The 24,256-nt window shown below is 39.7% G+C and overlaps 1 protein-coding gene across 1 annotated transcript in view; it reads right to left on the reverse strand.

Moving 5' to 3' along the window:
* Positions 1–16,821, reverse strand: part of LOC130600356 (multiple epidermal growth factor-like domains protein 6) — a 204,263-nt gene extending 187,442 nt beyond the window's left edge. Inside the window, exons 1-3 of the mRNA XM_057411612.1 lie at positions 16,687–16,821; positions 1,919–2,053; positions 1,176–1,285 (exon numbers count right to left, since the gene is read on the reverse strand). Coding sequence (XP_057267595.1) covers positions 1,176–1,285; positions 1,919–2,053; positions 16,687–16,781 — 340 coding nt within the window. The 5' untranslated portion in view covers positions 16,782–16,821. The remainder of the gene's footprint in view (positions 1–1,175; positions 1,286–1,918; positions 2,054–16,686) is intronic.
* Between the last annotated feature and the right edge of the window lie 7,435 nt (positions 16,822–24,256).

Raw genomic sequence — 24,256 nt, forward strand, 5'->3', positions numbered from 1 at the left:
GCCAAATGCAGTTTCTTAGGACTCAAAGCAATGTCTGAACCTAGTATTAAAGAAGACATGAACTGCCAGAGAATGATGCAGCAATGGTTAAGAAACACTGGTGTACTAAAAGATGTTATATATATCCAAGGGAATTAAAATATTTACTTTCCTCCAACACCGAATATTATCCATTTACTATAAATTAAATTCAACATACTTGACCAAACTTGCAGAGTATCACACATAAAAGACTAATTCAACCTCTTTCGTGCCTTTAAAGAATTCAAAGCAAGCCTGCACCGCTCTTTCAGGAAGAAAAGGATTTTATATTGCTATTGGTGTTCAAATACTTAAAACTCCTTTACACCAGAGATTAAAATAAAGATTGTAAACATCTCTTACAGACTTCTTACAACTAAACAGGTGCACACTAAATATGTAGATTCAGTCTGAAACTAACAGGAATACCTCTTAGACTTTTTTTAAAAACAAAGAGACAAACATAAAAGCAAGCTTTCTGAGTGTATCCCTTGAGCTGGTATGAAGATTAAAAGATAGAGGAACAGATGTTAACTTTCAAACAGAAAATACAATTACTGACAAAACAGAAACAAAACTAAACACCAAGTAGATTGCTATCTTCTACTCATTGTTAAGAGTGGCTAAATTGCATCCTTATCATTTAAATTAAATTCCATCTTTCAGAAAAACATCCAGTCATGATTAAAAATTACTGATAGGAACAGGTTCTCAGATGGAGGACCCTAGTGTAGAAACATAATTGCTTCAATGGCAACAGCAGCAGTGAAAAAGCCAAAACCAGTTAGACTCTGCAGTGAGTGCTACATCCAAGAAACAAATGCCTTACAGCAGATTTCTTCACATAATTTGGGTAACAGCAATAAATTTGGTTGGCCTGTGAAAGTCAGGCTGGCACAAAAATGCTGCAACAAATATAATAAAAAAATTCAGTTTCCACTGTTTAGAGATACCTGGTACTTCTGCCTATGACAGCTTCTGTATTTTTAAATGAAGTTTTCTTACCTACCCATCAATAGATTGCCTCCTTTTAACTGGAAATCCCAGTTACAAACAGCAAGAAACAAACCCCATCTTTCTAGAATTAAGCATAGGAAAGTAAGACCTAAGCATGTCACCTCTCTTGATTTGTCAGGGTTTTGCCATCAACTTACAGTGCAAACAGCCAGGTTCACTGTCATGTTGGACCCATCCAGGGCAGCACTTATAGACAGTTTGACGCTCCAATCTGTACACCTGCTTGTAAATTGTGTAGTACCCAGACCTTTAAAGAGAGTAAGTTTGAGAGAACACTCAACTTCTATTCAAGTTATTTACATCTCATCAGGAATAAAATGTACTCATGTAATATTTACTATACCTTTTTTCAGCCCCTAACAGTAGTTGTTAAAAATGAAACAAAGAGCAAAACGCATCCTGATAACATCCAATGCTCTATTATGTCACGTCCACATATTTTCTGATTAATTTTATTCAGGCTAGTCAAAGGTGAGTAATTTTGGTTTATAATCAATTTGGGGTTTAGTCGTTGGGGGAGTCAGATCTAACATCAGTTCTAAGCATGACAGAACTAGAAAGAAGTTCATTTTTTCAAAGTAGACAACTTGACAGCTAGACTTGACCTGAAAAAGACAGAACATTTTCCAGTGATATATAATTGTGATCCAAAGCTAGCCAAGAAGTTCATGATGCACCCAAAACAAAACAAAAAAAGCTGCATTTTCTACTCAGTAATAACTGACAAAGTAAAACCTCAGCAGGACACCAATTATATTCATAACTACATCACACGTCTCTGATGATGTATTTTACAAACTTCCCTCACAAAAAAGAAAGTTATAAAGAATTTGCATTAAGCTCAGTAACAATCAATTTATAATTATAGATAATGGACTACCTTCTCTCATAGCCAGTACACCACCTTCTCCTTGCGCAACCTTGTTTCCACATCTTCACCATTCGACTAAAGGCTTGGACACATGGCTGTGAGTGTCCTACCAACGCCAACTCAAACGCTGGACAGACATTTGGCCTTGAGGGAAAGAAAGATACTCCATTATTTCTAGCACAAAACTTAGAAGTCTAGAGAAATACATAAAATCATGTTGTGTCTTAAATTTAATAAAATTTGAAACAGGTTTTTAAATTGCTATTTAAAAAAAAAACTAGTTCTATGAATTTTTTCACCTTGACCTGATCAAACAGCCACCTTGCTAAAAATCCAGTATCAATAAAAAAACTGACAAATCATGATCCAATGACTTCAGAATGGCAAATGGTCCACAGGTCTTAATGGAGCCAAGATTTTATTACAAGTCATGAGCACAAACACATCCTGCTGGCAATTTTTACATGAATGCCCCAGCTAGCAAAACATAACTGTATGCTCTTCCCAGAAAATGAGCCCAAGTGTTGAAGCACGATTTGACTGACAACCCAGCAGATGCTCTTTGCTGTCCCTCAAAAATACTGATCTACAGCAACTCTTTCAGATGAGGTACTGCCTGACAAAGGATGGTGCCTCACAAGCTGAGGAGCAGATGACTGAGGCTAGGGAGCTTGAGAGGATCTTCCTACACTAAGATCACTGCAAGTCCCACCACTAGGTCTCGTACATGCACCAGCCTCTATTTCAGTTGACGTGCGAGGGCGGGAATGAAAGACTTGACAGCTATAGGCACTGACCTCCACAGCCCAAAGCTACTGAATAGCTAACATACATACACAATGAAAATGCAGTGCCTGCCTTATAAACAGTACGCAAACATACAATGAAACTCAGGCTCCATACAAGTCAATGGAAGATTTACACTGGATTCAAGGGCAGATGAGATTTATCTAATCTAAACTACTTGTTACAGCAAATTCATATTCTGTAAGAGCCCCTCTCTGCTATCAGCCCCCTCAGGGAAGCACATGTAATTTGTAACAGGAAGTGTGTTGTTCTCTGCTGATTATTCCTAAAATAAGAAGACCAAAATAAAAGCATTGCTTTGTAGGATGGCATGTAATCTTCATCCTGCTACCTAGCCCTAGCTAGAAAAATCATAGGATTTCAGGAGGCATGGAGGGAAAAATAAAAAAAAAAATAAAAAAAAAAATTACATGTTGACGGTTTTACAGAAATTCTGTCAGCACTATTACAATTTCTTTGCCGTGCTGTAATTTAGGAAATGCAGTATGCCAGATAATAACTGCATAAAACTTGCAAGGTCTACCTAAAGCTACCGAACATGGTGCAGTTTGTTGTTATCTTTTAAGGCAGGAGCCTTCTGTGACAGAAATGAAAGTCAGTGATTTTTTTTGTAGCCTACAGATTGTTAACATTATTAAATCATGAATTCCCCAAGACAGCCTGTTCTAGGTGGTAAGGCTTTGCAAATTTAAGCACAGGGGAGCTAAAAACAGGGTCCTTGCATACCCCCTCTGGTAAATGGTAAACAACATTGAATAGTTGTGCCACAGTGGCCAGCAGACAAGTCTTTCCCCATTTTACATTTGAGACCCCTCTTCAGGCCAGAAAGTAACAAAGAGTAACACACTTGTTTCCTCTGTCAGTCATCAGAGGTATGAATGCAAGCCTGTGCTGGAAGACAGGAGAGGTTTTTTTGCATTAATAAGAAAGAACAGTTATGGCCCAACACCTAACCGCCAGTTAAGGTTACCATTAGTTACACTGGATATTCTTAATAGCTCTTTCAAGCTTTATGGTGTTTATCTCAGAGGCCCAAAGTACTTTATACCTCCTTATTATGCCTGAACACCATGCAAGTTAGCCTTTCTAATAAAAAAGTAAGTCTTTCATCTGCAGGTCTTCAGGTAGTTTAAATTAAGCCTGTGCAGCACAGGAAAATATGGAAAGCATGGTCATTTTTACTGCTGAGCTACTCAAAAGAAACTCTGCCTGTCTACATCAAGTCCACTCCACAATATTCCCGGAACTGTGCAGAAGACACTCAGTACTTGCAGATGCCAGTCATGCAAAACACACACAGAATGAGAAACCCAGCCAGGTCTCCAAACGTAGTACAGCTCTCCCCAGCTAAAGGTAATACCCAAGATACCCACCTCAACATAACAAGGACCTTCACCCAACAAGGACACTTACGCAGGACACTTAAGTAGAGGAAAAAAAAAAAACAAACTGAGAGATATTAAAAAAAAAAAATCAACCACCCCACAAGGAATTACAGGTAGCCTACCTAAAATAAGTTCTAAAAAAAAGGCTCACAACTATATACTCTGGTTGTCTTATCTCAACAGCACAAAAACATTGGTACTAGAAAACATCCCGACAAAAGTTAATTTCTTAGAATCATGGAATGGTTTTGGTTGGAAGGGACCTTAAAGCTCATACAGTTCCAATTCCCTGCCATGGGTGGGGACACCTTCCACTAGATCAGGTTGCTTCAAGCCCCATCCAACCTGGCCTTAAAAACTGCCAGGGATGGGGCAAACACAGCTTCTCTGAGCAACTTGTTCCAGTGCCTCACTGCTCTCACAGCAAAGAACTTCTTCCTAATACCCAATTTAAATCTACCATCTTTCAGCTTAAAGGCATTCCCCTTTATCCTATCCCTACATTACTTTGTAAAAAGCCCCCTACCAGCATTCTTGTTTCCTGAACTTGAACGCCTATTTCTCCCAGGCTTCAAAGGAAGTATTCATCTCTATCATTCTAAAGAACACTTTCAGTGGACATCCCTCCCACATTGCTTCATATTCTGCCTCCTCCACTCAGTCCATTTTTATACTGTTCCTTATTTGCCATTCCTTGAGTTTGCCCTCCTCAGTATTTGCCATTCCTTGAGTTTGTCCTAACTGCAGTTGCCAACACCATGAAGACAGAAGGCAGTAGCACTGTAGTTCCAAATATCCTTAAATTCCTTCAGAAACCACACTTGCTCCATGTTCCCATGTCACCTCCATTACCTAACAATTCTTCCCACGTCTCAGCTACCCCTTCCTCTCATATTTCATCACCATTTAACATATTTAGCTTAAGTTCAGAGCCATTGTTCCAAAACCATTCTTAGTGCAGCCTGCCATTTGTTTCACATCCAAAAGAGATCTTTGTACTCTCAAGATCTTGCCTGCTTTTTTCCATTACGTCAGTTGGTCTAATAAAACCCCTGCCTTACTTAGCAACCATGCCTCACTTAACAGGCTTTTTAAAATGACTCTCCCTCTAGTGAATAGAACATCATGTACTGATAATTCATGCATATCTCCTTTTATTAGAATTGCCTAAAACTTTCCAGATAAAGGTACATTCATATGCATCACTCTTCCACAAATAAAAGAGAGAAGCTGACAATTGTTACAAGGACAATACCAAGCCCATCCTACAAATACTTACTCATGTGATATTGCCATGTTTCCAGGAATAGCTGTATTGACTTCTATGATATAGTTAACAGGAACAAATGACACTCAGAACAAAACAAGCCAGCAGCATAAAGTCATACGTTTATTAAGATTTATTCAAAGTAAGCCATTCCTCCTAGATGCCCTTGGGATAATTTAAAGGCAGATATCAAAACCTCTGCAATTAAATTGCAGCAATTGCATAACATGTAATCCTCTGCTGGCAAAGCTGGGAAATAAAACATGCCCTCTCCAACAATTAGCCATCCTCACAACTCCCCCACACATTCAATACACCAGTTTTTAAGCCATGTGACTCATTGCTCTGACACATTACCTATAAACTTAAGAATAGTTTCTTGAACAAGGCTACAGCTGTTGAAAACAGGTTTGTATTATGGCATTCTATTAATTGGAGGCCATCTAAGATTGATTTGAAATCTCAAGTGGATGTAATGGTATATTTAGAGGAAGAAATTTTTACTCCCATGCCCTTTGCACTAAGAAAATATTTCTTAATGGAAGCTTAAGTGTTAAAACAAGCAAAATACACAAATGCATATTATGTTCCATGATTTGATTGATATACCAGCCCAGTAAAACCTTTTTATACTGATGCTCTCTGTTAGCCAAGACTAACATGAAGGCTATTATTAGCTTGTCAGTCTGACTCAGGCAAGCCAGAAAGCTCTCTTAATATTTGCATTAAGAGATTGCACTTTAAACAAAGACACCCTACACAACCCCAGCTCAAGACTCAAGATTCTAATGAGCAGATAATTAGACCAACATGAAGCAGGAACAGCCTTGGCTAATCATATGGCTGTGATCCCTGTGAACCCCTGCACAAGAGGAAAAGTTCAGAGAAAATTAAAAATATTTCCAGGCAGGATATAATTCATTCCTGTGTTTAGGATTTTAAAAGGAGTTGGCATCTTCACACACACAAAAATAGTCAAAATAGCACCCACAGAACTTTATTAAATACAAAGATGGCAAACCTGGCTCAGGAAGTCTATGAACCTCAAGTTGTGAGGCTGAGGCAATTATTCAGGCAAAGACTTGCTGCATGCCCACCCCTTGGCTTGCTCTCCTCACCAGCCATTTGTTGCCGACTCCAGTAAGCATCCCACAAGCTGAATGGACTTGAATCTCAACCACCCAGCATCTGGACATACAGAGAGCATCCTTGAAGTCCTCCAAATCACTGGCAATTGTAGCCATTTATCCTGACCTGCAGTCCTACACCTTCTACCTCAAGCTGTCACCACCAGTATCACCTCAACTGAGCTACCCCAAGAAGTGACTGTAGCCTTCCTACTACTCATGGCAAGAAAAAAACACAACACAAACAGCCTGTCTACAATGTCCCAAGTGAGGTTGTTCACAGTTTTATCCTTTTCCATGATTCTGTAAGTCTGAGAAAGACATCAGTGTAGCTAGGTCTTTTACACACACTCGCCAGAGCATAAATGATTTTATATAGCAATAGATGACCTCTCATAAAGAAGTGCACATGTTTTTTGTGTAACAAAGGAAAAGACAGTTACAGGTCTAGGCCATCTGGAGCAGAGAGGCAGCTTTCTGCACACAAGCCTGGCACATATGGTCCGAAAGCGCAAACAGAGGCGAGGAGATGGGAAGATAACTGAAAACACTAGAGGTCGACAGGGAACAGTTCACCATTTCAAGAGGCCCACCGTATCCCTGTGACAGGGGTATTTTGTTATTCTGTTTAGCATGGGCCTAACACCTCTCTCGCTGACGAAATAAGTCTCTCATTGAATCCACCTTCTTCCAGCTCAAATCAAGAGGCTAAAGGTAGGTAGATTTAATGGGAGACAAAGAGAGAGAGCAAGCACATATTAAGATATCCCCAAAGGTTTATTTCAACAGCGAAAACTTTAAATCAAAACATTAATGTATAAGCAGGAAAGCGTGATTTGGCTGTCTGATTTTAGGTCTTTCCACAGAGACTAAGTGAATGACACCACTTTGTAAGCTAAGCCAGAAGGCTGTTAACATCTTCCTAAAAATGATATGTTGTAGCCTGCACTGACTCAGCTGAAGAATCTGCAGCATGAACACTGTCGATCTTCCATGAAACAGTCAATAGATGACATCTGTCATAAGTGACTTGCCAGAATTCCGTATTTTCAAAACACTAATTGGTCGGTGCTCCTTTCCTTTATGCTGTTACCAAAAGCTTAGAAAAGCACAGTCTACATGCTTTCCCAACTTCAGTTTGGAAAAAAACATAACATAGACGACTAGAAACATAGACGACTAGAAACATAGACGACTAGAAACATAGACGACTAGAAACATAGACGACTAGAAACATAGACGACTAGAAACATAGACGACTAGAAACATAGACGACTAGAAACATAGACGACTAGAAACATAGACGACTAGAAACATAGACGACTAGAAACATAGACGACTAGAAACATAGACGACTAGAAACAGGCTGAACAGCCCCAACTTCCTCAGCCTATCTTCATAGGGGAGATGCTCCAGTCCCCTGATCATCCTCGTGGCCCTCCTCTGGACTTGTTCCAACAGTTCCATGTCCTTTTTATGTTGAGGACACCAGAACTGCACACAATACTCCAGGTGAGGTCTCACGAGAGCAGAGCGGAGGGGCAGGATCACCTCCTTCGACCTGCTGGTCACGCTCCTTTTGATGCAGCCCAGGATATGGTTGGCTTTCTGGGCTGCGAGCGCACACTGCCTGCCCATGTTTATTTTCTCATCAACCAACACCCCCAAATCCTTCTCCACAGGGCTGCTCTGAATCTCTTCTCTGCCCAACCTGTAGCCGTGCCTGGGATTGCTCCAACCCAGGTGTAGGACCTTGCACTTGGCATGGTTAAACTTCATGAGGCTGGCAGCTCATCAAATAAGAACTTTCCTTAAGGAAACCAAGATTACCGTCAGGGCTAAATTATCTACTCCTGTGATGACAATGGTTTTGCTCCAGAGATACACTAATGTTGATCAGAACACAGTTGTATATTTTTACAATGGCTTGGGCTAGAACTGTCTCAGGGTATAAAATTGTCTGAATCTCCTCATACCTCCAACTACCCAAGCAGAACATCCCCAGCTTCTTATAAAAGAGACTTCTAGAAAGGCAGGTTGGCACCATGCACAAACATGCTACACTGTAGGGGAGAACCGGTTAGCAACACGATGCTGTATGCAAACAACATATTCATTAGTTTGCTATAAATAACATCTCAAGTGGAAAGGAAAGAAAAGCAAGTTTTATCTGAACACAAAAAAGTCAAATTAGGAATTAGGTCACAGAAACAAAAGATCCAAAGGACAAGTTACCTATATATACACACACACATATATATACGTATAAGCAAAGATAAAGATAAAATTTGTCTCTCTCTATATATATTGCTCAACAGCAACAATAATTCACAAAGGCTGAAATGACAGAAAAGGCTTTTCTTCCTTTTTAAAAATGCCACACAGCCCTTCTACCCTTAATCTATTTTAAGGCACATTTCCCTGATAAAATTAATCAGCCCTACCAGAGACAATTAGGACATCCTGCTCCCTTGACCACTAATCAATCCCTGCTCTCTACTGATCCTGTATCAATATTTGTGATGTTTATATGCCCTCTGGGATACAGCTTGTAAGCACCAAGCTCATTTAGATTAGATCTCATTATCACTACTATTCTCTGGATCTGTGGACAAAGGTCCACCACAGAAGACTCTCCTAAGCCCACAGGTTACTAATGCACTGCTGTGTCTTATTCACATCCTCTCTCCGATTACATGGTGCAGCTAAATAACATGAGGGTTCTTCCAACCTTTGTGCACTGCATCTAGATTAAGAGCAAATCAATACGAGATGATTAATTACACACTCAGCTATTATAACAACAATAAGATTTTTAGTTCCGACTGCTATCAAAGTGCAGCAGCTGTCATTTAGCTTCTATTTAACTATCCTCCTCCCTCCCCCAAGACAGAATAATCTGTTTTGTTTAGCAAGAGAAGCAGAAAATAAACATGCACATCCAGACTATTTAACTATGGTTTGCCAGGTCACCTTTTGTTTTGCATTTTAAATGGAGACAATTATTTATTTATTTTAAAGTGTCACATAGCCTCAGCCCCCAGGAACATTCAGTTTTATAGTTTCTTCTACTGGCTGACCTCTCCAGGCACTAAGTGGCATCTGCAAGATCAGGAGACGTAGGCATCAAAGAACACAACCACAAGACAGCAAATGTATTATCGCCACTTTAGCACACACCACCAGTAACCTCCAAATACCCATCCCTGTTTATGCTCAGAGAAGTATGCATATTACTTGTATCTACTGTACCCAATACAGTTGATTATCCCAGAATATGGCTGCTTTGGCATGAGTTTTATTGTAAACAAAGAAAATTCACTACCAAAACAATGGTACAATAATTTCAGAGTCTACCTGGTATTACCATCTTCTTACAACCATTATACTCTTTATTGGTACCTTTCTAAGCCCATGACTTAAAGAACAGCATCCAGGAGCTTGTCAGCATCACTGCATGTGGTGAGGCCTAGCAAGCCTCACACAGCACTGACAAATCCTTCCAGCACACACACTGCCTTACAGACAATTTAAGAACCTTTGTCCCAAGGATCCAACACTAATGTAATGTGAAAACCATATTGGAGGTCACACACAAAGAAGCTAAGAAATAGTTTGCACCTACTCATTGTTAAAAAAAGAAAAGACAAGTTGTCTAGAATTCAGACAATACCAAGCATTAAAAAATGTGAAATTATAAGAGGAAAGCAATCATACAGCATCAATCATCTCTGGATGACATTTCACATTAACTACACCCATCTCAGTTACTACTCCATTGCAAAAAAGTAAGTAACAAAAGTCACCCCTGTAAATCTGCCACATACACACACCCCCAGCTTCTTTTGGCAAGAAGGCACCAGAGGGCCTGATGCTAAAATATTAAAATACAAATCACCAAAAAATGTGTCATAAGGAGAAAAAGCTCATTTTGGTTTTCAGCAAGTGTCACATTGAGAGTGAAACTAGTTAGAAGGTACCAAAATCCTCAGTTTCAGTTTGGCAACCAGTGTTTAGGAATTGTTCACTGCCTTTCTGATGTGTGTCAGATTTTAACAGTTTAGAGCCAAAAATCTCTTTTCTTGAAAGCTTACTTATGAGGTAGCATGCAATATATGCAAGAAAATACAAAGGTTTTAAGTTTTAAATATTCCAAGGCTTTTACTGGTACCACTTAAGCAAATGCCCATTTGATTATTTTAAAAACATTAAGCAATTTTGGTAGAGCTAAATGTTTTCAATAGTGGTAAACAGGGAAAAAAACATCAAACATGTATCCAAAATATTAGAAACCAATACTGAAGTTCTAAATATCCCATGAGTTCCTTGTGTTACTTTACTGACAGAAAAAGGATGGACAGGCCTTGCCTCATGAAGAATACAATTATAAGTGATCAGTTCATGCAACTGCTTTTCACCTTTGATGATGCATCTGTCAGGCAGGGAGAGTGCTAGCAAAACCAAACAAAAGGATAACCCCCAAAGAGTATTACATGGGTTGAGGTGTATGTAAATTTGTTTCCTGTACAGCAATATCCTCACCTGAAAAGACTAGGCCCAAAATACACAAGTGTTTCATCATTTGATATTCTGTGAGTTATAAAGCAATACAAAGCACCTTACAAAGCCTCCTTCTCCAGCATAGCCTGAGATAGTATATTTTTAATAATGAATTAATCTGTGTACACAGAAACACAGTCTGGGCATAGTGTTCCCTACCAAGCAACAATTTGAACCAAGTTCTGCTCTGACTTACAAAGGGAAAGCAGTATGGTGTTTCTACTACAGAATGCAAAAAAGAAGTCAGAACTCCCACTAAATAACATTCCCTTTTTCACACACATAAAGGCAAGTATTCACCCATAGGTCAAAGGCACTGAGAAAAATACAGCACACTGCTCAGCTTAAAAAAGCTCAACCCACATTATATCCAGAAGCACACAACTTCTTATGCCAAAGGCAGAAAACTCAAGTTTACCTCCAGAACAATTAATGACTAGTTTTAAACCAAGAGCAGCACGGAATCCAAAGTATAAACCCAAGACTACATATGTTCAGTATGCAATTTTAAAATGCTTTGATTTAGCAATAATGAAAGGAAATTTCTTTCTGCTCAGAAATAAAAGTCATAGATTTTAGAGAAGATGCAAGCAATAACAGGCTTGAATTTCAGAAAGAGGAAATCTATTAACTGTGTTCAAAGAGAGAAGGTATTTAATTGGTGAATAACACAAGTCTGCAATATGGTCTGTTAACTCTGAGAGCCAAAGCATTGCTTCCATCAAAGAAGGTGCTGCTGACAAGTCATCCAAAGACTGGGATTTACATTACCAAATAATCTTACCCCATCTCAACCAGATTTTTCTTTAAATTTACTAAAAATATTCCATGTTCTCTGCCATATCTAGATCATGGCATATCTAGAACTATGATAAGTAAGCAGCACAGGATATGAACAAAGAAGAAAAAAGCTGAAAACGAGAAGCAGGCAATTTTCCTAGTAATCAGAAATACTGCAAACACGCACTAAATGCACATAATAAATGCATGCATAAATAACTAAACTATATCAGTATTTCATAAAGCAGCACAATTAAACCTAAAGAAACACTGACAAGTTCTCCCCTCTTAGGGTGCATTTTGAGGAGTAACTTAGGAAGTCAAATCCCATTAAAAGTGAATGAGAACTGGGGCTTACCTACCTTAAACTTGCAGATTTAAGAATCATACAGTATATATAAGCTATTGTGATTATGGGCAGCAAATGTCTACACTTCTTGTAGGGACATTATGCGATACCCGATATGAAAATCATTTATAAATATTTTATATAGACATTTATAAAACTGGTATTTTACAGTTCATCATGAGATCAAGCTCATCTTTGATAAATACAGCTACTTCAGGCTGTCATACTTTATTATTGTGTATTTTCAGTCTTACAGCTATTTCAGAGTTTAGGAGGAAGTCTTGATCTCATTTTTCCCCCGAAAAGCAGGAGAAAAATGTCAGAAATCAGGAAAAGAACTATATATAGCCCTTTTCCATCTGTTAAAAGGCTAAATAAAAAATTAGTTTTCCTTTAGAAACTCTGAAACAGAGGCTTTAAGTCCAAACTCTGGAAAAACGTGATTCTGTGTTTTAATGCTGACCAGCACGAGCTCTACCTGGTGGTCAGATACTGTAGTGCAGAGGCTAGAAAGACATTCATCATGATATTCACGTTCATGGAGAAGCATCTCAGTCTTCAACATTTATTTTTCTTTCCTAGAAAGAACTACTGAATATTAAAAGATTAGCAGGAGAACGGGGGGCGGGGGAGGGGGGGAAGGAATGGTAGAGGAGATGGGACTGTCATATCTTTTATGTCAAAGCATTTATGCCATGATTACTAGAATCCTAGAACCACATTATCCAAACCTCAAAGGCTGGAGGTAGCTACTATCCAAAAGTACTGAGGATTTACTGCAACCTTACAGATTCTAGGCAGACAGGACTGAGAAGTAGTATTTCAGGTTTCAGCTGAAAAAACACCTGTTAGGTAAAATTCAGTAGTCTAAATCAGAATTTGGCAGCAACTCTGGATTGCCAGCATCACTTCAACCAATGTTAAAAAAAAAAAGTAGAAAAATTTATATACATTAGTGGAAAGCCAGGTCCTTCTCTTAACCAGAAAACCTGCAGTCTTCTTTTAACTATCAAGTCTCTGAACACAGGATATCTTATTCAATGAAATTGAAGGAAATTCTACTACTTTACTCAGCTCCAAGAACCAAACATGCTTTGAGCCCTCATTTACCACTAGGAATACAATCTTTCCTCACACCTGCAAATTAATGTCACTGGAGAGGAAAACACAGTGTATTGGCTAAACAGCCGATACACTAACACAATTTCTCACCGAGAAATTATTACACAACCAGCTTTTCACATCATTTGGACAGCATTATGACAAAACTCCAGGTGATACAGCTTTAGCTTGTAGCCAAATACTATATAGAAGCAATTTTTGTGTTGCTTTTTTGCACTGCATTCCAGCATACTCAAAGTCACACACAATTTGTTCCACTATAGCAATCAAAATTAAGAAGCACCTCTTTCTATGAACATGCTTTGTACAATAGTTTATTTTGAAATACACTGAAATAGTGTCCACAGCCACATCTGTTTGCAGTGAGACATGGTGCTAAAATAGTCCTGTATCTTTGTAGACCAATAACTGGTACAATTAAAAGACCAAGTTTGAGTGTTGCAAATGTAGACACCATCCCTGCATTGCCCTTTCGGGAGTAGGATTTATCTGGAGGAGCACAAACAAGCCTGCAGTGCCCCGCAGGACTGAAGAAGGTGGAAAACAGTTACTCAGGCAGGAATCCAGCTCTAAATCCAGGTGTTCCTTGGAATGTGACCAAATTTACTTGCTTATGGATAGAGTGAAAATATGCAGCTGCAACACTTGAGCAGTCAAAGAAACCTAAGCAAAATTTGTTTATTCCCAGATTTCTACTGGATTCTTCAAAACCAAATCACACATTTTAACTGTCATCCTGGACCTGCAAAACCCTGTAGACAGGGATGAAGTTTCTCTCATGACTTTTTCAAAGAAATTCTCATTCATACCGCTTGGGAACAGAAAAATCCATTCTTGAGCCACGTCCAAGTCTTAACTATGAAAGGTAATATTTATCGCACAAAGGGGGTTCCCAGCACATACCTCATAACCATTCCTGACTTTTGCTCTGTCCTGTATTGCAACTGTGAGCCAGAATCTGCACTTCTAAAACTTGCAGTGGAGTATTTCTCTAGGAGAGGATTTACCACTTCTGACAGCAGTTTAAGCCCTCTGCAATTAGCTCTGATTTCTGCACTGCCCCACAACTATCCTACCCTTCTGGGATGCACAATCCTGAAAGCAAACTCAACACTAGATAACCACACATCATACTTATAACATCATTAGGTACTGGAATTTTAAACTACAAAGCTCACTGCCAAGTGAGCTGCTTAAAATGTGCTTTTTATGATGAGAGATGGTTAAATCCTTGTTTCAAGGCCTAAATAGCATGCTTTTTGATGAAAACTGTATTTGTTCTCTGGTTGTTCCAGTGTTCTCTAAACTTCTATTAGAAGATCATCAAGGGCTAATTGTCTGGAAATGTAGTTGATGGAAATAGCTAGTCATCCTATATAATCTGTTCTACATTAAATCTCCTCAGGGGGCTTGGAAGAAGAATACCAACATCCACGCAGATCCCTTTCATTTTTAGCTGGGAGCAAATACTCGAGCTAGCAGCGGAACAAAAACAATTATGAAGAATATCCTGTATATCCTCAGCCACAAAAGATCTCAAACCGAAACAACAGCAAATTCTAAAGAAAGTACTCAACATGGTACGTTCCAAGGAATAAATTTGTTGTTCTTATCCCATGGACTGCAGATGACCACTATCAAAAAAAACCCAAAACAGAATTATTAGAAAAAAAGTGATTCATTAAGTAACCTTTTGAGCATTTCACTGTTTCTTGGCGAAAGCTGACAGGCTCACTCCTAAGGGGTTATCACGTCTTGCATTTGTTTACATCAAAGGTAAGTAGTGTAAAGCAAGTTTGGAGTAATACGTATACTTGCCCTAGCTCAGGAAAAGTAATGAGAATTACAGCAATTGCAAGAATATGCTTCTTGGGAAAAGCACTCAAGGCTCTGCCACGGGTATGGATGGGGTTTGGTGGGCTTTTATGTTGCTGTTGGATAACACTGCACTGCTGCTCCTAATTACTTGAGCCCAACAGCAATATCCTCATACGGTGTCATTTCCGGAAGGAAATATTTAATGTATTCTTTCAGTGACACTGCATTTAAAAAGGTAAAAGCAAACACAAATTGTTTGGAGGCAATTTGCTGTTAACATCACCCTCAGCTTCAAAAGTGCAGAAACCTAGTTATTACCAATGTCTAATGCAAACAGATTAATGTATGCCAACAGTATTCTTCCTCACAGCAGAGTAATTGCTTACAAAGAGAGCAAGAAGCATGCCTGAAAGAAACACAGAGCACTTTTAATAGAAAAATGCTTTACCAGAAAATCAACTTGACTTCTCAAAACACTGTGATACATACTTAGTGCTCTAGCAAAATGGAGTAACACAAACCACCTTAAAAGCACTTCTGGTAAATACATATTTACATGATAATGCATAGAAAACCAATGAGAAATAGGCTTAGAAATTTTTAATTTTGTAACAGAAGAAATAAGTAGAATCAAACCAAAAAAAAGACAAATTAATTATAAAAGGGTAGAAGTTGATCAAGTCAAATAGGAAAAGAGGTTAGAAATTAGGGTATGCACTGACATCTGAACAGGCTGTTGTCAGGCGCTGCAGTTTTGGGGACATGACATTCCTTAAAAATACAAGAGGAGTTTTGCAGAGGACAAGATGCTCAACACAAAGCAGGGCACAGTCTCCAGCAACTCTATTTTCTATTTCAGTGAGCAAAAACTTCAACTGTTTGACTTTGAGCATGCTACCACCTATTCTGCTTTAGATTTGCCCAGAATACTACCCGTTGTCAAAAAGGTTATACTGCATTCACATTTGCTGCTCATGCCATGCAATACACCTCATAGAAACTTCCACACGTATATGTGGTCCCAACTCCTTTGTGTCTGCAAACGAGCCGTGCTTACATCCCCTGGTGGGTGCTTTCCACCGCTCCCACCTCTATCTCCTCGTGGTCTAGTGCTCCTCCTGACTACATCTAGGTTTTACTACACTGATTTTCCTATTGCTATTCAGGTCAAGCTCAACGTAACCCTTCAGGAAGCACGAACCTGTGCAGCCTTACAAGCCTCAGCTCCGCCACTCGTTCGCTTTTTAAACGAGAAGAAACTGACTCGGTGATACCGACGCGCTCCCTGAAGCTCACTTCAGATCTCGAATCAAACTCGAGCCAGCCCCTCCGCCTTCCCCCGGGGGCTGCGGGTCTCATCAGTACCCACTCAAAGACAACCCCGCGGATCACAAACCTGCGATGCTGGGGGCGCTTGGGCAAGTTAAAGGCGCACCCGGCTAAACTTTCTGTGGGGATGACCGCGGAGGTGCGTTCCGCGGGGCAGCCCCGCGGGAGGCCGGAGGGGGACAGGCCCCCACCCGGCCACAGACAAAGCCCCGGTCCCGCCGCGCCGCACTCACATGCCCCGCTGCAGCCGCGGCTCCGTCGCGCCGCTCGCCCGAGCAGCCAGCGCCCAGCACAGGCCAAGGTACAGGCCCGCCGGCCCCACTCCCATCGCGCCGCCAAAGCAGGGGAGACGAGGGTGACCGCGGCCCAGCGGCAGCAGCACCTCAAATGCCTCCCACCGCCGCCGCAGCAGCAACCCAGCACCCGTCGGTGCTCCAAATCATTTAAAGCGGCGGTGAGGCGCGCCACTGGCGGGGCGGTACCGGACCGCCCCGGCCGCTCCCCGGGGCGGGGGGACCCTGATGCCCGCCCCCTCCTTCAGCGAGACCTCTTCCTCCGTCTCCTCCTCTGCCGCCTATTTCCGTCTCCTGCGGGACCCGCCCAGGGCGAGTCATAGGATTATAGAATCTTGGAATGGTTCGGGTCGGAAGGGACCTTAAAGATCATGCAGTTCCAACCCGCCTGCCATGGGCAGGGGCACCTACCACTACACCAGGTTGCTCAAAGTCCCGTCCAGCCTGGTCTTGAACACTGCCAGGGATGGAGCAGCCACAGCTTCTCTGGGCAACCTGTGTCAGTGCCTCACCACCCTCATAGTAAAGAACTTTTTCCTACTATCTAATCTAAATCTCTCCTCCTTCCTTTTTCTTTATTCATGGTTGCCACTGGGTCTTCTCCTGCCCAGCTCTGTCCGTGTCCTTCCAGCCTCACCTCTCCTTCTCTGCAATGTCTTTTTAGTTCCCATTTGAAAGGGACTTTCCTCCTGGTCCAAATTCCTGTTGGGTACAGCACGGACAAGTGGAGATAAGCAGAAATTTGGTTTCATTCAATAGCAGACGAAGTTATGTGCAACCTCATGTTCACACTGGTTACCAGCTCTCAGAAGAGCTGACCAGCCCCTGCACTCTCTCCCTCTGCAAGGATGCCAAGCCATTTCTGCTTCACTGTGAGACACATCTTGGCTTCTCTTTTTTTCTCTGGTCCTTATTTGTTCTGTGTGTGACATCCATTGCAATCACATCTGAGCACTTCAAAGATGTCACCATGAAATAAATGCATTTAACGTCATGAGGGAAGGCTCACACCACCACTGCTGAGAGTTAGTGACAGCAAGGATGTAAAGCTGGGAACCAAGGAGTAGTTTCTTAAATCCCTGCCTTGCCTGCTATCTTCTAAACTATCCATCTTGTCATCCTTATGATCTCTCTAGACCTTTACTGCTGTCAAACAGCGAGTCTTTTCCCTTTTCTGGCAAGAGAAGGAAGACCAACTGACCTGGAAAGAAAACTGTGCATAGTAGCAAATAAAAAAATGAGAAAAACACACCTTAAGCATTTTATGGTCTAATGTAGAACTCAGGGTCCATTACACCACAATTCTCCTCTCTCTAGAGAGCCGTGACAAGCCAGCTGTTGGGCTGTGACCAAGCAGATGGGTCCTGAGCCAACCGGTGCTAAAGACAACTGCGATTTCCTTCTACTCCAGTGGAATGGGCATGGTCTTGAGTTGCTGCAAATTAGCTCCTTTACAAATCTGTGACAGAGAGAACTGTTGGGTACACTGACACCCTCATGGGTTAGGAGTCAGCCTCAGTTTTACAGTGCATTAATTTGTCTTCCTTTCAGTCCTGTAATAAGATACACTGGCTTCTTCTTTACACGTGCTTCACAAGCACAGTTTCCTGTATGGTTTTTATTTTCTAAGGCCTTTGCTAAATTGGGTAAACATTTACCAATCATAACAAGAAAGCTTGTTTTATATTGTTCATTGCTTTGAAGCTTGCATTGGCATGAGCCCTTGAGATTTTATTGACTGATTTCTTTTTCATGGTGAAGAAAACATATAGCCTTCATCTGACCTCAGAGCAGAGTAATAGTACCCTGAAATTTCCATTGAATGGCTAAGCCATTCTTGTGTCTGGAGAAGTTCTAACTCTGCAGGACCTTGTGTTGAGCTAATCTCATTACTTCCCACAGAGCACATAGTTTTCTAATCATTTCATTTCTTCAACCCCAGAAAATCTTTTTTTGTAAAGTAATAGACCTTCATTATGTCAAGAAAGAGTGTTCATTATGTCCTGTGATGTCCAACCTGGATTATTTTCAGGATCACATCATGGCAAAATAGTAAAGGATCTTACTGCTTGGCTGGTTTCTTCTAGGAGAAGTAAATCAGTCTTTACAAAATATTCTAATTTTTTTCCACCTTAAAGAGCTCAAAAATCAACTGTTCAACATTACTTTTCAAACCTGCATGTGATCATTCAAATTATACACAACATTTATTACATCCATTTATTGAATAACAGAATAGCAACATGCAAACTGGAAGGTACCAAAGTGCAGAGTATCTTAGTCGGTGAAGGCCACTTAACAGATGAAACCTTTGCCTAAGGGCCACACAGCAAAATACAGCTGCAGCTGAATTCTGAGGACAGAGCAGTGTACAATTTCCCTGCAGTCTGTGCAGAAAGCTTTGCAGGCCCCACTTCAGCAACTGTGACACTGACATTCACCTGAACTGAAATGTAAACCCAGGGCAATGTGCCCTTCTTACAAATACTATCTAATGTTTTATCCTCAGCTGTATTTTAACTGAGAATATCCTGAAAAGCTGTTGACTCAAATGGGACAGTTCACATGAGTAGGAGTTACAGCACTGGTGAAGCAGTTTCAAAAGCCTGCTGGGATAATTGATCTGACTGTGCCCAAGTCAGTTAACTCTTCAGACCTGATATGGATAATACAGCGATAAAAGCAAACTAATTTATTCTGATTCTTACAGTGGCAACAGTGGGCTAGGTCAGAAAAAAAAAAAGGGTAGTGAATACAGCATCAGTGACTTCTTTATATTCCACATCCCTGCCTTGATCAACTACACACATATCTACTGTCCTGAATCTTATTTGCTATGCAACTGTACATCTTTGATATTGATAACTACAAACCACATAGTGGCCACCACCAAACCAGTTGCTGAACATGTTAACAAAAGAGTTCCCTTCCAGAATGGTGAAATGAGTAAATTAAATTGAATCTTGCTCTGCTAAAGCAACTTTTGAACTCAGCAGCTAAAGTGCTGATTCGTGTTGGTGCAGGTGAGACATAATCTAACTCAATTTCATAGAATACAAACAGTTAGAAAAAAACAGCTTTTGTCTTCCATGTAGCACTGAATGACTTTCTATGGGATGGAAAATGTATAGTTTTTATTATTACCCTCTCTCATTGACCAGAATTTTTTTCTGAGAGATTCCAGTGCAATCCAACTTCAGCACATTGTTTACAACACTGTCCAGATCATGAATTCTGCAGAAAAGTTAGTACCTCTCATGGAGATTCAGCCTATCATCTCCATTTTAAAGCATATTTCCCTCCTCATTAACATTTTAATTTTGATTTATGATTTTCTCTTCCTACAAAGATGTTGTGACAGTTGGTGTGTATCCTCAAGCATGAATAAATGTGTCCCCAACTTTAAGTCAGTAACACACCACCCTTTTCTATTTTCATTTTTCTGTCTAATACTCAAAGTCTCCATTCTCAGTCTTTTTCAGTCATAGCTAGTTACAGGATTTAACATTCCTTTCTGACAGAAAAAAAAAAAATTGTGCAGAGATTGTAATTAGGAAGGCTGTGCTGTGGTCTGTTATTAGCAGGAATTGTGATTTTTGGAGTGGTGGGTTAATTGCTAATAACCATATGCAATGCTTCTCTCAAGATGTTTCCATTACAATAATTAACTTAGCAGCTGGGATAACAGACATTTACCATTTGTCTTCACAGTATCCCCGATTTAGGGTTGTTCCAAAAACCTATTTGAATTTTGTGTTTTCAATTCCCAGGTGTAAGATAAAAAAGAGGGGATGCTGAGAAAGGGAAATTTGGAAAGTTGCAAGGATAGTACCTGTTTTCAGATGTGAACTGCCTATCAGCATGTCCCCAGGAATTCTGAATTTTTCTTTACTTGTCTTAGTCTTGGATCATCGTTTTCATCAGCACCAACTGGATGGAGAGCATGGCAGACCAGCCTGAAACAGAGAATGTTTTCAAAGATGTGCTGATTACCTGTTGCTCAAATTAATCTGATTAATCTTTAGCATTCTTGCAGATTTATTAACTGAAAAGTGCAGAATTTATTATGCCAACTCATAAACTTAACCTCAAAATCCCTATGGTTTATGATTTTTTTTTTTAATTCATGTTTCATAGTCAACTGTATAGATATAAACATTTCTAAGTAATTACTTTCTTTCAGTGATGTCTCACTGGAGTTCCTTCCTTCACAAGGAAAGTAAGAGCTTCACCAGAATTACTGTAATATTTTTAAGTATATGGCTAACCTGAAATTTAAGGAGAAAATAAAGTTGTTCTACAAAGCCAGACCAGATGACAAAGCAATAGCAGTTTTGCTGATTCAATTAATTAACAGAATATATTGAAGGATTAATTTTGCTAAAAGATAATTGGTAAGACTTTTAGCACCACTATGCTAGATTTTTCCCTTTTTAAAGTTTGTTCTGGCCAGAGCAAACTCTGTACAATCCTGAGTTAAAGAAGGTTTGATAATACCCTTAAAGATGTAAAACAGCATCCCAAGGCCACTGGAAGCATTCTCTGTTGTAATGAATTGGCATTGTTTCATTGGAGTGAATAGGGGAATGCTAATTTACAGTAACTGAGGATCTAGCCAGTGTTGTTAATCATAATTATGGACTTACTCTGGGAGGTATATTTTCTAAAGCAGTTGAGTAAGACAAGAAAATTAAGTTCAAATTATTTTCTTCCACAGGAGGTAAAAGTAGTACATAAATAAATACTTAGTGTTGCACTAGATCTTTAAAACATATAATAGATTTCTGGCACTGCATCATTCTCCGATATTTTTTTCCTACAGCATATAATAGTAAGTTTCTGTTAACAGTGCTCACAGACAGCTTTGATTATAACCACTTGTCAGGGAATGGATCACGAGGAAAATAACACCATATTCAACTGTGAAAAACACTGCCTGAAATACATTAATACAGTGATAATTTCTGCTAATAGAAGCCTCCAAACTCCATCCATTAGCTCTGAATTGAAATTCCTTCTTCATTTCTATCTTTCTGAGCATTTCTGCTCTCTGACCCCCTCTTTCATTATTTGGTAGCAACACAACCATCCACAAATATTAACTGCCACAAAGAGCCAAAGCCCCGCACTAAGAGTAGTGACAAACTTGCTATGTGTTTGAGCAAACCTGGCTGGGAATGGGAACCAGGAACCTGGCAGGAGTCCTGCCTGCAGCAGGCACTGCTTTCCAAGTGTTAGTAGCGCAAGCAGTGATGAGAGGCAGGGCGTGCATAGTTCAGTGCATTTGCTTTGTAAGGGAATTTATTGCCAACAACCTACTCATTCCCCAGTCATTTCCACCCTACCCATCCAACAGTCACCAACCATGCTCTCCCATTTGCCTGATAGAAGCATTGATGTCTGAGGATCATCCGGAGGAGAGGCCAGGAGGGTTTAGAAGGGAGGGAAAATAAAGGGGGCCTGAACAATCTGAAGCCATAGCAGTCTCTCTAAAAGAGAAAAGAACTTTCAAATACAGTATTACTTTTTGACAGAATAAGAAACCATTGATATTCAAGTCAGGAGTATATTTCTGTATGGAGCTATTACGTCTGATTGAGAAAATAAAATATTACCCACATTGACAATTACTTATATAAAGATTGCTGATGTCATTTCTTAGCTTTTCTCTTCAGCATTAGTTAACCAAAACCCTAGCAAGAACATGCTAATGACAATATAATCCTAAAGTAAGTTTTATGTTGGCAGGCAATAACAACTGGGAATACTTGTATCTATTTCTGGATTTGGGATAATGACACTCCAATGAGTGGCTCATCTATACAAGTATACAATGTATACAAGTGTCCTTGTATACATTCAAATTAAAACATCTGGGGGGACACTCGCATCTTCTCTGACCTACGCAGGTGAGAGCCACACGTAACTCAAATAAACTTAATGGAGCTATTCCAGCCTCATCTCAATACAAAGAAAAGAATTAGGGGTTGGAAACTTCAGTGCAATCCACTATTTTGCAGACCAGTGCAATTATTATAGAATGTTTTCTATGAGGAAGTACCTTTTTATTTTTGAACAGTTCTTATCTCAGTGATCTTCTTTTGGTCATGCTGCTACCCACCTGAACAATCTGCAAACAGCTGAACAATCAACTCATTCAGAAATTCAGCAGAGTGCCTGCATGCTTATGTGTTCAGAGAAATCAAATTTGGGGTATTCATGCTCGGGTTGTTTAAGGGCTCACCAAGTCAGGAAATACAGAGAGCCCTTTGAGACTTAGCCAACCAACCACAGGTAGACAACACGATCTGATTTTCAAATACTCTTGATCTACCCAGAGGGTAGAAAATTTCAAAAAGCTATCTCCAAGAAAACTTAAAAAAATAGGCAAAAAAAAAAATTGTGATAAAAGAGATCTATTCCACCTAATGATTTTTTCAGTTAGTCCACAGCATAGTTCAGTGAGTGTCAGGACTATACTAAAGGGATGAACTCAATCACACAAAACAGGCAATAACAACACTCCAGCAAGTGCTGCAGGTAAAACTAGTCTTAACTGGTGCTAATACTTCAAGCATTCTAATTTATCCTCTGGGGTAGGCAGCCCCCTCAAAATTTGGTTTTTAGATATTAAAACTAGTAACTCTCATTTACATCACTGAAAATGCAGTTGCAAAATATATCAAGAAAACGCTCAGAAGTAGAATTCTCCTCAGGGCTTCCCCGTCCCTTTGGAATTGCTCATGTATTTCAGATGTGAGCTGCTTGGAAAGCCTGTATTTATTCCTTTGTCTAATAAAGAGCTAAGTACATCACTGGTACTTAAAATACTAAAATTCACAGGAATAAATGCTTTGTTTGTTTGCTTCCAATTAGGACCTAATGAAATCCCAGGAATACACTTTCAGGTAATTTGTCACAAAAGAAGTGAAACTCAATAGTGTGTTTCTCTGTATAACTTTCCCCTCTGTCTGTTCTGCTGACACAACTAGACCACACTTCATTCTCAGAAAGACATTAGAACATTACTTTGCTGGCTTTTCCTCTAAATTACCCACCTGGCTACTGTCACCATTGATCTTTTAAGTCCTTGACTGAGTCAATTAATGTAGTGCTTGGAGGGAAAGAGGGAGGGAAGGCTGAAATGAAAGAAGAGAGTTTTTTCCTTTTTCTTCATGTCTTTATTGCCTTTGAAAGGTGCGTTATCCATAGCATAAAGGAGCATTTGTCTGTGCTTTTGTCTTCTGAGAGACAGATCACCTACCATAAATCTATTTACCAACTATTAAAAGAAAGCAGGAGAATTTCATGGGAATGATGAAACCAAAATCTAAGCAAAAACAATATAAGGTTTTGTTTTTCCCCTATAACCACTTACAAACTGTAGCATGTATTTTGAATGAGTAGAAACTACAAGATCTGACCTATATTTTCAGATTATTTTAGAACTAAAATAGATGTTTTAAAATCCAGATAACTTTGTCATATTTTGATAAAAAAAGAAGGTTTT

The sequence above is a fragment of the Pezoporus wallicus genome, unplaced genomic scaffold, assembly GCF_028554395.1.
Source record: "Pezoporus wallicus isolate ANWC-B61680 ecotype Strahan unplaced genomic scaffold, APGP_CSIRO_Pwel_v1 contig_6899, whole genome shotgun sequence".
Classification (NCBI taxonomy): Eukaryota; Metazoa; Chordata; class Aves; order Psittaciformes; family Psittacidae; genus Pezoporus; species Pezoporus wallicus.